Below are 15062 nucleotides of genomic sequence, written 5' to 3' on the forward strand. Positions count from 1 at the left end.
CCATTCATTCCATGGATCTAAGGTATGTTGTACATACTGCCCAGAGTTGTCTTGCAAGTTAAGGCTTCCCTTTACTATAAGACTATAAATAATAAAAAAACCCCAAACTTATTTTATCCTTCCCCATGATAGCTGCGTGTTTTTGGGGCGGGATTGGAGGTGGCACCAGGGCAGCTCCCGGCTGGGGCTGGAAACAGCCCAAGCTCGGTGTCACCTCCTGCCTCACGTCCCTAGGGCCACCATGGGTGGCACGGAGGCGGTGGCAGCTATGTGCCCTCCCCGTGCACAGGAGAGACAGCAGCTGTGGGTTCTGGTTTATTGATGCTAAAAGGTGTGCCACATCCCATCTCCCCCTCAGCCAGCTCAGCTCCTGCCAGGAGGGCAGCAGGGCGCCTGGCATGGCGTCAGGGGCAGCAGGAGCTGGCAGCCACGAGGCAGGCCGGTTTTTGGTATTGCTAGCACCCTGAGGACCTCGCTCTGCCCATCTGTGCCAAGACACTGCAGCGACTCCCCGCCAGACCTGGGCAGGGCTGCTCTGCACAGTCCGGGGGCAGCAGGGCCCCTAGTCAGCAGCGTCCACCGGCTCCAGACAGGGCACAGGCTGCTGCAAGAAGTACATCACTGCTTTTACCACCTTGTCTGGGGTGATGTTGTAGACGGGGTGCGTGGCCTGCTGCAAGAGAGAGAGGAGGTTAATGCCTTTTCTAGCATTGCAGAGGACAGGCAGGGGCCAGGAAGCTCAGCCCTGCCTGCCTCGGTGGCTCACAGCACTGCCCGGCACCTACCAGGAGGTTCTTGGGGCTGCCCAGGACCACCTGGTGATGGAGGTCACCGCTGCCAAAGTGCTGGGCAATGGCCAGCCCGCTCAGGCAGTAGCAGGTGTGGTAGAAATCTCGGGACCTGGGTGGGGGGAGGATATTGGGGTGCTGAGCAGGGGTCCAGGGCACCAGTCAGCCCACTCCTCAAGCTGGTACTCACTTGCCCGGCTTGTCAAGCAGCCCCCCGGCCGGGCACTGGCAGCACAGGAGGATGTATTCCTGCAGTGCCGCCTGGTCGAACATCCAGTGTTCCATGCTGAGCGCTGTGTCGCCTGGAGGGGAAAGCCAGTGAAATGCCTGGGCGGTCCCCGGGAAGATGGCAAATTCCCCTGGGGGGGCCTTCCTGCATACCCCAGGGAACCACCAAGGCATTGGCCCAGCAGACAGTCAAGCCTTGCTGCCAAAAAGCCTGGGGGGAAGCGCCAGTCCCCCTGTGATTCAGCAGCCCCCACTAAGAACAGGCATCAGGATGCCCAAGTCACTCTGAGCTTTGTTTCCTCGCTAAAACACCTTCATCCATCCCCAGAGATGCCATTTTAGGGGCAAAGGAAGACGGGAGCCCCCTGCGGCCGACTCACCCCTGGCGTGGAGGGCTCGGTGGAGCAGGGGCAGGAGGCCAGCTTGCCAGAAGGAGTAGCAGCCATCTACCAGCTTGTTGCAGCGGCCCTGGAAGCCGCCCTCGAAGCGCATCTGCCGGCTGGTCACCCAGTGCTGCGCAGGATGACAGGAGTGTGCGCCAGTGTGAGGACAGGGACACCCCCGGCACCGCCAACCAGCCGAGACCCCCGTCTTCGCAAGTGCCGGGAAAGCCGAGGGGCCGCGCACATGGTGCCACTCACCAGCAAGCTCCGGAGGTTCAGTAGATGTTCCTTCTTGAGGATGACCAAGGCTGCCATGCCGCAGAAGGTGTACCCGCCGTGGGCCTCCATGCCCGGCACCCCACCGATGCCGCCCTCCCAGTTTTGGCACCTGCGTGAGCAGCGGGGTCAGGACGGCACGGACGCGAGGCACCATTCCCCGTCCCCCACCCACCCCCGTGTACGCTGGCTCTCACCTCGCTATCCACTCGGCTGTCCCGGCAAAGAGCGCGGGCGTGAGGATGTTGGTCAGCGAGGCCACGGAGGCGGCGCAGTAGGCGCTCCTGCAGGAGTCGGGCACTCAGGACCGTGGCACTGGCTCCCCACCGCGGCACCCAGCCGGCTGGAAGCGCGGCAGAGCCATTGCCCGCCCTGCGGCACTCACCCACCTGACATCCACCTCGCCGCCGGCGTGCATGAGGAAGGAACCATCGGGCTGCTTCAGCGAGTGCAGGTACTCCAGCAGCTTCTTCCTGCAAGAGCCAGCGGGCTGCAAGGGTGGGCACGCATCCTGCCTCACCCCAGCCCCGCACCGGCTGGCCGGACACCCCCCTGGCACTGCCAGCCATACCTGTCTATGACATTGAACGCCTCCTCTGTGCCAACGATGCAAAGCGCGTTGACAGCGGCGTAGGTGGGGGCGAGGTGGGGGTGCTGGCCGGGGCCTCCCCCGAAGCCGCCCTGGGGGCTCTGGCAGCGGCTCAGGAACTGGCACACGCTGTGGGGGCACAGGGGGAAGGTGGGGAAGGGGCTCGGCGCTTCCCGGCCTCACCCCTGGCACCCGGTGGGGTGATATTTCCCACCTGGGTGAGGGAGACCCCTTCTCACCCCTGTCCACAGCAGGAGCATCACACCTCGCGGAGGCACAGGGGCCAGCCTGGCCCCATTAACCCCCGGAGGTCAAAGCCAGGGGTTATCTCTCTCCCCATCTCCATCTGTCACGAGACGCCGAAGCGCGAGGCGCTGGCCGGAAGAATGGGCGGCATTGATGGCCGTGGGGGAGACAAAGCGCTCCTTTGGTCCTGCCAGCGCGCGGGGACAGCGGGAGGTGGCACCTCCGGCATCACGCGGGTGGCCTGCGGGGTCTTTGGCCACAGACACATCTGTGGTGGGGGTCCCCAGGCTGCCACTGCAGCCCCCCCAGCTCTCGCCGCACCGATGCCACTTACTCAGAGGCGACCGACTGGGGAATGGGCTCGTCCAGCAGCTCCAGGCTGTGCAGGATCCAGTAGCAGAGCCAGGGGCGGCTGGCATCCAGACACTGCGGGGACCAGAGGGGATGGTCAGGGCGGCCAGGGAGCGGTGTGGGGCCTGGGGGTGCAGGCAGGAGCAGGCAGAGCTCTTGCAGGAGAGGGTACAGGCAGGAGGGCCCCCAGGGCTGCTGCTCCGGAGCATCACCATGGGGACAAGAGTGACCCAAGGAGGACATTAGGAACTGCTCCCTCTGCCCCAGGGCTGGCAGTGACTGGGGACAACAAATGCTCGGTGACAACTCCGGCAGCAGCCCCGGGGCAAAGGGTTCACCCCAGCCGGAGGGCAGAGCAGAGAGCCGGCAGCTCTGGGGCAGGACACACAGCAGCACCGCCGGCAGCACGGATACCTCATAGGCCTCGGTCAGCTGCCGGAGGCCTCTCTTCAGGTAATGGAAGTGCTTCTCCCGCTGCAGGATGAATCTGGAAGGCAGGCAGGGCAGAGCTCAGCAGGCAAAGTGCTGGCAGCCAAGGCAGCCCGGCCGAGAGGGGACACGGGCCCTGAGCCGACACCACCATGTTCGGGGCCTGCGGACAGCAGAAGGGGCAGGATCCCACCCCAACGTCTGAAGGAGCGGCCGGTTCCTCGCTATGGGTCTCGGCAGCAGCCGGTCACTGGTTTGGGGGGGGCGGGTATTTATTTGTTGTTATTGAGGCTTTCTGCAGTTGGCAGGAACCAGCTGCCACGGGAACTTACTGCAAGTCGTGATGGTTCGTCCTGCAGGCGTCGAAGACCTCCTGCACGATGTCTTCCACCTTGGTCTGCCGCCGGCCGCAGCGTGGCGATGCGTGGGGGGGAAACAAAGAGCGTGGTGAGCTCTGGAAAGCGGCTCTGCCCTTCCCAAACAGTGTCCCCGCCGGCACCCAGCCCTGCCGGGGAGGCGCCTGCCCCATCCCCGGGGTTTATCTGGCTCCCCGTTCCCGGTGGCACCATCTCATCACCTTCTCCGGGAAAACCAAAGCGACTGAAAGCCGCTCAGTCCTGCCGGCCCACGGAGCGGCTTAGCGGGAGCTGCCCAGGAGCTCCATGCCCAGGGTGAGGCGAGGACTCGAGCGGTGGTTTTAGAGGGAATGCGGTTTGACCCGGGACCTCCACGTAAAACACCGCGACCTCCCTCCTGCCGCTAGCGCCGGGCCGGCACCGCCGGGCACCCGGGGCCCTGTGCTCAGTTTTAGACTTGAGCTCAACCCCCAGCCCCCCGGCACCGCAGCTGGCGCAGCCCCGCGCCGGGGTAACCCCCCCCCCGCCAGAAAACACCCCAGGCTTTAGGAAACGGGGAGAGGCAGCCCCGTTCGCGGGGACCGTGTCCCGCCGGGCCAGAGGCGAGCGGGAACCCCACGGATTGGGAAACCCGCCGTGGATTGGGAAACCCGCCGTCGCCTTTCACCCCCTCAGGGCCCGGCCCGGAGCGGGGGGGCCCGGCAGTCCCCCGGCAGCCCCTCGCCCTCCCCGGGGAGGCGCCGGGCGGGCAGCCCGGTCCCGGCTGACCTGTGTCCCGCCTCGGGGGGGTGTCCCCCGGCAGCCGTCGTGGTCGGCGGGTCGCAGCACACCCCCCTCCCCGGCCGCCCAAAAGCCCGGCGGCTGCGGGGCCAGCAGCCGCGCGGGGAGGAGCTGGGGCGGGGATCCCCCGGCCCCGCGGCAACCGGGCCCCCCCAGAGCCCGCCCCACGCGGCGCCCCGCACCTGCTCGGCGGAGGTGGCGGTCCGCAGCCCGTCGTCCCGCAGCCGCCGCCGCCCGCCGCCGGGGGGAGGGGAGGCTCCCGCCATGCTGCGGGCGGCTCGCGCCGGCGGGGGCAGCGGGACGACGGCGGCCGGGCGGGGACACGCGGCCCCGCCCCTCGCCCCGCCTCGCCCCCGCCCCGCCCGGCCGCGCATGCGCGGCGGAGCCGGCGGGGAAGCTCGGGCGCTGCGTCACCGCGCCGTCGCGCGCGTCACCGCGCTGTGACGTCATGCCGGGCTACCTTATTGCATTGCACTGCCTTATTGCGTCACTGCAGCGCTGCGTGGTGTCATCACAACAACCCGGTGTTGCAGCACTGGTCCACCGTCACGCTGCGGCACCGCGTCGTTGCGCCGCAGCACTGTTGCATCATCACACTGTGGCACTGCATCGTTGCCCTGCAGCACTGCATTACATCACTGCGCCACACCGGTGCCTTGTTGCACTACGGCGCTGTATTGCATCATCAAACGTGCAGCGCTGCGTTTGTCCCTCCGTCCCTGCGTGCCGCTGCGCTGCCTTGCGGCAGGGTGTCACCGCACGGCAGCGTGCGGGCGCCGCAGGGCCGTGCCGTGCCGCTGCATCGCTGCACGCGGCGCTTCTCTGTACCACTGCTGCGGTGCCACCTCACTGCACCGCGTCGCTGCATCGCTCCCCGGCGGCGTCGCCGCGATGCTGCCGTTTCACTGCTCCGCTGCGCCGTGCCGCCCTGCTGCAGGCAGCACTGGACGGGCCGCACGGCACCGCCTCGGCCTGTGCTGCCCCATGGCACCCTCCTCTGCCCCCCTGCCCTGCCCCCCGGGCCGTGCTGCACCCCAGCACCCGCTGCAGCCCTGCCTGCGGGGCTGCCCTGCTCTGCCCCGGGGACCCCTCGGCCCCCCCGGCCCGGTGTCCCCGGGTGCCCCCCAGTCCCTCCGTGGGGCTCCCCTGGCGCAGCCCCGTGTGTCACCCAGCGTCCCCTGCTGAGCCCCCGGCCGCCCCCCCGCTCTCTCCGTGGGGAGGGTCCCCAGATGTCCCCGCTCCATGTCGCCCCGCGCCCCAGAGCATCTCCTGCCGCCTCTGCCGCTCTCCCCCGGTGCCTCCCCCGGTGCATCCCCGGTGCCGCCCCGTTCCCCACAGCATCCCTCGGTGCATCCCCCGCCCCGCGCCCCGCCCCAGTGCCAGCCCGGCGCGGCGGCGCAGCGCTCCCGCCCCCGGTAACGGCGGCAGCGGCGCCCCCGGCCCGGCCCAGCCCAGCCCGGCCCGGCCCGGCCCGGCCCGCCATGGCCAAGCAGTACGACGTGCTCTTCCGGCTGCTGCTGCTGGGGGACTCGGGCGTGGGCAAGACCTGCCTGCTCTGCCGCTTCACCGACAACCAGTTCCACCCCGCCCACATCTCCACCATCGGTACCGCCGCGGGGGCACGGGGAGCCCCGGGCAGCAGCACCGGGGAGCGGGGGATACCGGGGAACCGCGGCGCCGGGGAGCAGTCGGGAGCGGCGGCTAGCTGTAGCACCGGGGAACGGGGAAACCGTGGGCACCGGGGAAGCGGGGAGCCGTGGGTACCGGGGAACGGGGAAACCGTGGGCACCGGGGAAGTGGGGAGCCGTGGGTACCGGGGAACGGGAAACCCGTGGGCACCGGGGAAGCGGGGAGCCGTGGGCACCGGGGAATGGGAAACCCGTGGGCACGGGGAGCACTGGGGAGCCACAGCACCGGGGAGCCACAGCACCGGGGAAGCGGGAAACCGTGGGCACCGGCAAAGCAGGAGCACCGGAGAACTGGGGAGCTGTGGCACCGGCGGAACCGGGAGCAACGTGCAGCTGCAGCACCGGGGAACCGGGAAGCCGTGGGCACCGGGGAGCCGTGGGCACCGGGGAACGGGAAAACTGTGAGCCCCAGGGAGCTGTGGCAGCGGGAGCACCGGGCAGCCGTGGCACTGGGGAGCCGGGAGCACCGGGCAGCCGCAGCACGGGGGAACTGGGAAGCCAGGGGCAGCAGAAAGCTGCGGCACCGGGCAGCCGGGAGCACCAGGGAGTCGGGAAACCGTAGGCACAGAGCAACCGGGAGCACCGGGGAGCTGTGGCACCAGGGAGCCACAGCACCAGGGAACTGGGAGCACTGGGGAGCTGGGAACCGGGAGAACTGGGCAGCCACAGCACTGGGGAGCCACAGTACCGGGAAACTCGGGACACCAGGGAGCTGTCGAACCGGGAAACCGGGGGCACTGGGGAGCTGCAACACAGTGAAACTGGGAGCACCCGCCTGGCAGCGGTGCTGGGGCCAGCGCCCGCACAGCGACCCAGTGCCGGGGCCGCCGGCCGGGCCTGGGCTCAGGTGTGGGCACCGGCACCGGGCTGCGACCGGGGCACCGGGCCGCGGCGGGGCTGCAGCTCCAGGCACGGGGTAGGCACGGGTGAGCCCTGGCACCCAGTTTGGCAGCACGGCGGGGCTTGCTATGGACCAGGAGAGGGTGAGGGGACCGGAGGGACCCTGGTGACAGCAGCTCCCATGATGGGGGACATCGGACCACTCCATAACCTCTCCCCTCCCCGTCCCAGGCGTCGACTTCAAGATGAAGACCATCGAAGTGGACGGCATTAAGGTGCGGATACAGATCTGGTGAGTGCCCGCACTGGGCCCCGGGGTGGCAGGGATGGGGGGGGGTGTCTTAATCCTGCTCCACACACCACCCACCAGGCTGGGGGCTGAGCCCTGACCAACTTGTGCCATGGGTGGCAGCGCTGACCTGCTCTCCCCGGCTGCAGGGACACGGCAGGCCAGGAGCGGTACCAGACCATCACCAAGCAGTACTACCGGCGGGCACAGGTACGGGGGGGTCCCATCCTGGTGCACAGGAGAGGGGAAACTGAGGCACGGGGCGGGGCGGGGGGGGGGGGTGGAGCGTGTAAATGGCCATCCCCCCTCTCCTGTAGGGCATCTTCCTGGTGTACGACATCGGCAGCGAGCGCTCCTACCAGCACATCGTGAAGTGGGCCAGCGACGTGGATGAGGTGGGGGGGCAGGGATGGGAGGGGGGCAGGTCTGGGAGGGTCAACCCCGTGGCGGGGTTGGGGGGGGGGTCTCACGCCACCCCCTCCTCCCCAGTACGCGCCCGACGGCGTCCAGAAAATCCTCATCGGGAACAAGGCGGACGAGGAGCACAAGAGGCAAGTGGCCAAAGAGCAAGGGCTGCAGGTGAGCGGGGGCTGGCGTGCGCCCCCGGGGGGGGCCAGGGCCCCCCCCTGCACCCCCAGCCTGGCCAGGCCCCCCCTGAGCCCTCTCTGCACTCCCCAGGGACCCCAACAACCCCCCTGCACCCCAAGCATCCCCAGGCTCCCCGCCCCCCCCCCCCGCAGTCTTTTGTGGCTGGGGACCCCTAACCCCCCAGGGCCCCCAGTGCACCCCCGGGGCTGCTCTTACCCCTCCCTGTTCTCCCCCCAGCCTGTCCAGGGGCCCCCAACCTCCTTCTGCACCCCCAGCACGGTCCCCTGCACCCCCAAAACACCCGGTGCCCACCCCAGGGACCCCTGCACCCAGTGCCTCGCCCCAGGGGATGCCCCTATGCCAGCCCCCCCCCAGTGCCGCCATGGGCAGCACGGCCTGTCCGTCTGTCCGTGCCTATGCCGGCGGGGGGGGCCGGGGGTGCTGACCACTGCCCCCCCCAAATCCTGGTGCTCCCGCTGCCGGCGCCTCGCCCTGCAGCTGGCCAGGGAGTACGGGATGGACTTCTACGAGACCAGCGCCTGCAGCAACCTCAACATCAAGGAGGTGCGGGGCGGGGGGGTGGGCTGAGGGCGGTCAGGGTGGCGGGGGGGGGGTCCCCCAGCTCACCCCCCTCCTCTCCCGCAGTCCTTCACGCGGCTGACGGAGCTGGTGCTGCAGGCGCATCGCAAGGAGCTGGAGGGGCTGCGGGCCCCCCCCCGCGCCCCCGCCCTGGCCCGCCTGGAGGAGGACGAGCAGCAGCCCCTGGGGAGCGAGGACAGCCCCAAAACCTGCTGGTGTTGAAGCCTGACCCCCCCCCCGGCTCGCCCCCCCCACGCTGGGCTGTGTTGGGGGGACCACGGCGGGTGCAGGCTTGGGGCAGCCCCGATGGAGGGGGGTGGCGGCGGATGGCGGGGGGCGACCCGAGACCCCCACGCGGGGATGGCGGGGGCTGAGCAGGCGTCATGGGTGTGCCCCCCAGCCTGGCACTCGCGCTCCCCTTCGGTGTGCGGGGTGGGGGGATGTTGCGGGCGCTGTGTGCCCACCCTGTGCCCGTGCCCCCCCCCCCCCCCGGTTTTACATACACACACACACACGGTTTGCAGAATAAAGGTGATGCTGGAGGTGGCCAGTGGCTCGTGTGCTGCCGCGGGGGGCTGTGGGCACGGTGCCGTGGTGCCACGGTGGCTGTGCCCCACTGGAGCCCCCGGCGCCACGGGCACAGCCGGGCCACGGCAACCCGAGCGGTTATCAATAATTGAGGCTGCTCCAGGGCCGCCGGGACGGTGTCCCCTTTCCAGGCTGGGGACCGGTCTGTGGGGCACCGTGCCCATGGGGCACCGTGCCTGCCACCACTGCCAGCCGGGGCTGCCGGCTCAGGAGGGATGCAGGAGCCGGCCCGGGCAGGGACAGGGCTAGTGCGGTCAAACGGGATGGTGGTGGGCACTGGGATGGTGGTGGGCACTGGGATGGGTGGGCACTGGGATGGGTGGGCAGGGGGGCGGTGCGGGGTACCAGGACGATGGTGGGCGGCGCAGCAGATGGCTACCATCAGGCTGGATGCTGGCACTGGGACCAGTGGGCACCGGGATAGGTGGGGACTGGGGAGGCGAAGCAGCGGGCACCAGGACGGCAAGCACAGGAGCCTCTGGGAGCGATGCCAAGCGATGGCACCCATCCCATCACCCACCTGGATCCAAGCCACCCACCTCCTCCAGCCCATGCAGCCCCAGCTCCTGGAGTCCTGTTATTTCCCAACTTTCCCAGGTGTTCCCAGCCCTGGGGGACAGCCCACGCCAGGCTGGAGGCACCGAGCCCCACGGCATCCCGCAGCTCACGGGCAGGAAGCAGCACGGTTGTGCCACACCACACCACGCCATGAATTATTGAGGCAGGTAGGAGCATCGCCTTGGCCCCGTGCCACCCACGCCCTCCCCTGCCTCTTCCTCCCCCTTCTTGAGTGGGTGCCAGCGGGTGGGACAGCTCCAGTTTCTGCCAAGTCATGGCAGGGCGAGGAGACCTTTGGAGCCGGCACATCACGTGGGTGCCGGGCAGCCCTTAAGGTGCGCCGACGGGCGCGCGGGGAAGGCAGACGCCCGCCCGCAGCCATGACCGTCCCCATCGCCAAGTCCTTCTACGACCTGAGTGCCACCTCCTTGCAGGGGGAGAAGGTGGACTTCAACGTCTTCCGGGGCCGCGTGGTGCTCATCGAGAACGTGGCGTCCCTCTGAGGCACCACGGTGCGGGACTACACCCAGCTCAACCAGCTGCAAGCCCGCTACCCCCGGCGGCTGGTCGTGCTGGGCTTCCCCTGCAACCAATTTGGCTACCAGGTAAGTCCCGGGGGCCACCACGGTGCCCAGCACCGGGTGCAAGGAAGGGGAAAACATGGCACGGCCCCAGCTTTCTCCTTGCCCGCCACAGGAGAACGGCACCAACGAGGAGATCCTCAACAGCCTGAAGCACGTGCGGCCGGGGGGCGGCTTCGAGCCCAACTTCACCCTCTTCCAGAAGTGCCAGGTGAACGGGCAGGACACCCACCCCGTCTTCGCCTACCTGAAGGCTCATCTGCCCGCGCCGGCCGACGAGGCGGCGCACCTGATGGCCGAGCCCCGCTTCCTCACCTGGAGCCCGGTGCAGCGTTCCGACATCTCCTGGAACTTTGAGAAGTTCCTGGTGGGCCCCGAGGGGGAGCCTTTCCGGCGCTACAGCCCCCGCATGCCCACCGCCCAGCTGGAGCCCGACATCCAGCGCCTCCTCAAGCTGGCCAAGTAGGGCCGGCTCCGGCATCCCTGCCGCCGCTGGCTGCCGCCCCCCGGAACGGCCCCAGCTCTCCGCCGGGTGATGGCCCCCTCCGAAACCACCGCGGGGAGGGGGCTCGATGGGGGCAGAGGGCCAGGGTGACCGGGGCGGCGTGGGGCTGGCGGCAATAAATGAGCCGGAGGGAGTGCACCCGCGTCCACGTGGTTTGTGGGGGGCCGTTGGGGACGAGCTGTGGGGCAGGCAGGAGGAAGCGGCCCCGGGGCGCTGGATCCAGGAAATGGTGCTGCAGGGTTGGAGTGGTGCCAAGCCGGCAGTGCCGAGCTCCCCGCGGGCGTCGCTGGGGCTGGGTGCCAACAGCGGCACCCCACCCCAGGGGAGTGATTTCGGCAGCCGTGGTTCACCCAGCTCCTTCCCGCGCCCCAGGAACAGGCTTCCCCCGGCGGGGCAGGGCTGGGTTATGCACCCCAGGGAAATGGGTGCCCGGGGGGATGCAGTGACCCCACACGAGTTCCACGCAGCCCCTGGGGGAGCAAAAAAAATATTTTCAGGGGTTTGGGAGAGCACTGACGAGCAGGGCAGGCTCTGGGACATTGGGAAGAGCCAAATCTGCTACAGGGGGAAGAATCCTACAGGCTCCCAGGAAAGGAAACGCCCCACGCCGATCCCTGTGTCAGGCCCCAACACCCTTCAACAGATATGGGAGTCCAGAGGGGTGAAACCCACCCCAAAGCGCTCCTGCCAGCACCACCGAGCTGTAACGCATCACATTTATTGCGTTACACACGTGGGCTCCTGAGGCAGGATGGGGTGGGCATCCTTTTAGACCCCTTTTTGGGGTGACAGCATGCCAGGCCCCCTTCACGTCTTCAGCACAAGGTGGGCTTGGGCTGTGGTGTTCCACCCCATCCCTGCAGCTGGGGTCGGAGCCGCAGGGCAGCGGGCACGGCTGAGCCACCACCAAGCACGCAGGAGCATCCAGTGTCGGGCGTCCGCCACAGCCAGGCCGGAGGTTTGGAGAAGAGAATCACATCAGGGATGGTGTTGTCCCCAGGGATCCCCGTGCCAGGAATCCAGGGATCTCCCGGTGTCGCGGCTCTGCGTGGTGGGGAGTGGGGAGGGAAGTGCCAGGGCACGCAGGGATTCGTGCTGGGATACAAACCGGCTTCAGAACAGTGGGGTCATCTGGCGGGGGTCGTCAGGCAGGATGCTGATGGAGTCCTCGGCCCGGCCGCAGAGCAGGCACAGCATGGTGTACTCCTGCGGTGGGACAGGAGGGGGGGACTGCCGTAGCCATGCTCTGCCGCAGACCCATGCAGGGCACAGCCACGGAAACCGGAGCCGAAGCCAGCACCCGATCCTTGATTGCAATCAGACCTGGGAGGATCTCACTTCATCCCCCGGGATGAGCCCCACCGCTCCCCAGAGTCCATTTTCCAGCGTTTAGCTGCTGAATAGGAAAGGTGCCAGGGAGGAGGGCTGGGAGAGCTGCAGGGCCCCTCCACCACGCAGCCACATTTTGCTGCTCTGGACCACACACGTCACTGACATTCCCACACAGGGGCGGCACGGGAGGCAAGAGGTGAGCTGGGCTGCCCCCCACAAAGCAGGGACTAGCCAGCGGGCTCCAGGTAGCCCCAAGCACAGGGATGTGGCTCCAAAGTCTTCGAGGCTGTCACTGTGGCTCACCTCAGGAGCCGCCTGGCTCCCTCCTGGCTGCCAAGGGCAGGTGAGAATCAGCAGGGCCACCCACGGCAGGGTGGGTCAGGAAACCCGGAGGCAGAGGAACAGCCCTGGGCTCAGCTTAAGACGTCTCTGGAGCCGGAGAGGGGCTGCGGAGGAACAAGCAGCTCCCCCAGGCATACCTGGTAGTCGTCCACCACGCTGAAGGTGTACTCATGGCGCGCGATCAGGTGGTGGCAGTTCTTACACAGGTCTGTGGAGGAGAAAGGACAGTGGGGTAAGGGGCTGAGGGGACATGGCTTCTCCCAGCCCTGCTGCCGCTGTCCCTGGGGATAAGCCCCCACCCTCTATGCTTGCCCTCACCCCCTGGGGCACTGACCTCCCCCCAGTCCCCAGGGTGGGTACCAGAGCATCAAACCCCCCAACTTCCCCCGCAGCACCTATCCCCATCAGCTCCCTGACACCCCCCCAAGCCTTGAGATCCTCCCCAGTCCCTGCTCTCCCAAGAGCATCCATCAGTCCCCCCGAGCCCTCCCCCGGGTATCGGGCCCCCAAATCGCCCCCAATTAACCCTCTCTCAGGCTCCCCCCCGCAGGCCTCGAACACCCCCCAAGCCCCAGCCCCCAAAGGTCCCGCCAGCCCGCGGTGTTTCCCCCCCGCTCCCGGCGCACGGTCGTAGGTGACGATCTCGTCCCCGCCGTGCAGGCCGGCGGCGCGGTTGCCGAGCAGCACGAAGTCCCGGCGGCCGCACTGCGCGCACCCCACGAAGTTGAGGAGAAAGGAGCCACCCTCCAGGCAGGTGGTGCCCTACGGCAGCAGCACACGGCTAGGACCGGGACTGGGACCGGGACCGGCCCCGGCCCCGGCCCCGCCCACCCCGGCCTACCCGCTCCGGGTACTCGGTGCCCACGCAGCCCCCGCACATCCCCCCGCCGCCGCCGCTACCGCCCCACAGATCTCGCGAGACTTCCGCTGCGGGGAGGGGCTTAATGCCGGGGGCGTGGTGTGGGTTGATAACCCCACCTTATTGGGCGAGGTTTGAGAGTGGCGAGTCTATATATGGGCGGGGCTTGCGAGAGCGAAGGTGGGGCTTGTGATGGGGCGGGGTCAGCGGCAGCCTCCGCCCCGGGCAGGGTTAAGGTGAGGCGGGTGCGGGCCGGGCTGTGCCCGCAGCCCTCACCGGAGCCCTCCTGAGCCACCGCGGCTCGGAGCCGGCCCCTGCAGCCATCTGCGGGGCGCAGCCCGGCGTTCGGGCACCCGGTGCTGAGCTGAGGAGGTCCCGGCGCTGGCTGGGGGCATGTGGGGCTAGCTGGGGGGCAAGCAGGGCTAACTGTGGGGGTGCCAGGGCTAGCTGGGGCCATCCAGGACTAGCCAGGCGTACTTGGAGCTAGCTGGGGGGACCAAGCAGGGCTAATCGTTGGGGTGCCTGGGCCAGCTGGGGGCATCCAAGGCTAGCCAGCGGTACCTGGGGCTAGCTGGGAGGCACCTGAGCTAGTGGGGGACACCTGGCAATGTCTGTGGAGTGCCTGGGACTACCTGGGGGACACCCAGGGCTAGTGGAGGACACCCAGGGCTCCCAGTGCCTGGGGAATGCCTGGGATGAGCTGGGGGACCCCCAAGGGCTAGCCAGGAGTGCCTGGGACTAGCCAGGGGTACTCGGGGAGAGCTGGGGTTCAGGCAGCACTAGTTGGGGGACACCGAAGCCTGGCTGGGGGATGCCCAGGGCTAGTTGGGTGACCCCCAGGGCCAGATGAGGTGCCCGGGGCTTGCTGGAGGCTGGCTGGGGGGTCGCAGAGGGCTGGGGGCAGCGGGGCCGGCCGGAGAGTCCCGCCGGTGGCAGCGGGGCGCTGCGCCGCTCCGCTCCCTGTAGGTGCCGGTGGCGGCGGCGGCGGTGGCCGGGGGGGGCCGCTGTGCTGCATTGCGGGGCGGGCGGCCCGTCCCCGCCCGCCTCCGCCCGGCCCTCCCGGGGGGAGCGGGGCTATCTGGGCCGGGCAGCGCCGCTGGCCCCGGGCAGGAATGTCCCTGCGCGCCCAGATAATGTTATTTATATCGCGGCGCAGGGCGGCTCCGCTCCCCCCGCCCCGCTCCGGTCCCGGCTCCGGCCCCGGGCCCGCCGCCGCTCGTCCGCCCGCCGCCCCGCGCAGGTGAGAGCCGCGGCCGCCCCGGGCACCGCCGGCGGGTACCGGGATGCGCCGCCTCCGGGAAGGGGGGGGGGCCGGGAGGGCACCGGGAGACACCGCTCCCCCGGGAGAAGCGGGGCGCAGCGGGACGCTCTGCCCGCTCCGGGGACACCGGGTTTGGGGTGCAGCCCCGAGCCTCGGGCACGGTCCCGGGGGAGGCTGCGGGCACGGAGCAAAGTTTGGCGGGGGCGCGGTAACCCCTCGGGGGGCGGGGGGGCCAGCACCCCATTTTCCCCCCGCGGCGGGAGGCCCGATGTCACCCCGTGTCTCCCGGGGCTGCTCTCGCCACGGGGGACGCACGGCTGCCGGGAAGGACGGGGCGGGCGAGCGGCGGCGACTGTCTGGGGACACCCCCGGGGTGCCAACCCCCAAAAGAGTCCCCGCTCCGGTACTGGGTGCTCCTGGCACCCCCAAACATGTGCCTGTGGGACGCAGTGGGCAAGCTGGCCCCGGAGGCGACATGCGGTGCATCTTGGCGGGATACATCGCCCAGCCCGCTTTGACTACCAGTTTTTAGTAACTGGGGAAACTGGAGTTACTGGGAAGAGTTTTCTGGCTGCCATGCCCCCCCTTATCCCAGCACAGTGGCAGAAGGATGCTCGTGGGCTGGG

At 69.1% G+C, this 15062-nt stretch overlaps 4 protein-coding genes across 5 annotated transcripts; 2 read left to right on the forward strand and 2 right to left on the reverse strand.

Moving 5' to 3' along the window:
• Window positions 1-562: 562 nt before the first annotated feature.
• LOC309405950 (protein farnesyltransferase subunit beta-like) lies at window positions 563-4692 on the reverse strand (the record flags this gene model as incomplete). The annotated part of the gene is made up of 12 exons (XM_082000930.1): window positions 563-673; window positions 786-900; window positions 979-1090; window positions 1397-1529; window positions 1658-1787; window positions 1873-1959; window positions 2065-2148; window positions 2247-2393; window positions 2845-2936; window positions 3276-3348; window positions 3623-3687; window positions 4609-4692. The coding sequence occupies 12 exons, from the start codon at window positions 4690-4692 to the stop codon at window positions 563-565; spliced, it is 1233 nt and encodes a 410-aa protein (XP_081857056.1).
• A 1215-nt stretch (window positions 4693-5907) lies between these two features.
• RAB15 (RAB15, member RAS oncogene family) lies at window positions 5908-8675 on the forward strand (the record flags this gene model as incomplete). Its single annotated transcript, XM_082000933.1, has 7 exons — window positions 5908-6031; window positions 7186-7246; window positions 7393-7453; window positions 7561-7638; window positions 7733-7822; window positions 8330-8395; window positions 8477-8675. The coding sequence occupies 7 exons, from the start codon at window positions 5908-5910 to the stop codon at window positions 8630-8632; spliced, it is 636 nt and encodes a 211-aa protein (XP_081857059.1). The 3' UTR covers window positions 8633-8675.
• A 639-nt stretch (window positions 8676-9314) lies between these two features.
• GPX2 (glutathione peroxidase 2) lies at window positions 9315-10603 on the forward strand (the record flags this gene model as incomplete). Of its 2 annotated transcripts, XM_082000931.1 has the most annotated exons (3): window positions 9315-9723; window positions 9829-10161; window positions 10253-10603. In XM_082000931.1, the coding sequence occupies exons 1-3, from the start codon at window positions 9370-9372 to the stop codon at window positions 10601-10603; spliced, it is 1038 nt and encodes a 345-aa protein (XP_081857057.1). In that variant the 5' UTR covers window positions 9315-9369. The 2 variants fall into 2 exon arrangements, with proteins under 2 accessions (XP_081857057.1, XP_081857058.1); XM_082000932.1 differs by lacking the exon at window positions 9315-9723 and having other exon boundaries at window positions 9799-10161.
• An 840-nt stretch (window positions 10604-11443) lies between these two features.
• CHURC1 (churchill domain containing 1) lies at window positions 11444-13196 on the reverse strand (the record flags this gene model as incomplete). The annotated part of the gene is made up of 5 exons (XM_082000934.1): window positions 11444-11537; window positions 11751-11848; window positions 12454-12524; window positions 12943-13078; window positions 13158-13196. The coding sequence occupies 4 exons, from the start codon at window positions 13194-13196 to the stop codon at window positions 11756-11758; spliced, it is 339 nt and encodes a 112-aa protein (XP_081857060.1). The 3' UTR covers window positions 11444-11537; window positions 11751-11755.
• Between the last annotated feature and the right edge of the window lie 1866 nt (window positions 13197-15062).

The sequence above is a fragment of the Phaethon aethereus genome (assembly GCF_964289735.1).
Source record: "Phaethon aethereus genome assembly, chromosome: 5".
Taxonomy (NCBI): Eukaryota; Metazoa; Chordata; class Aves; order Phaethontiformes; family Phaethontidae; genus Phaethon; species Phaethon aethereus.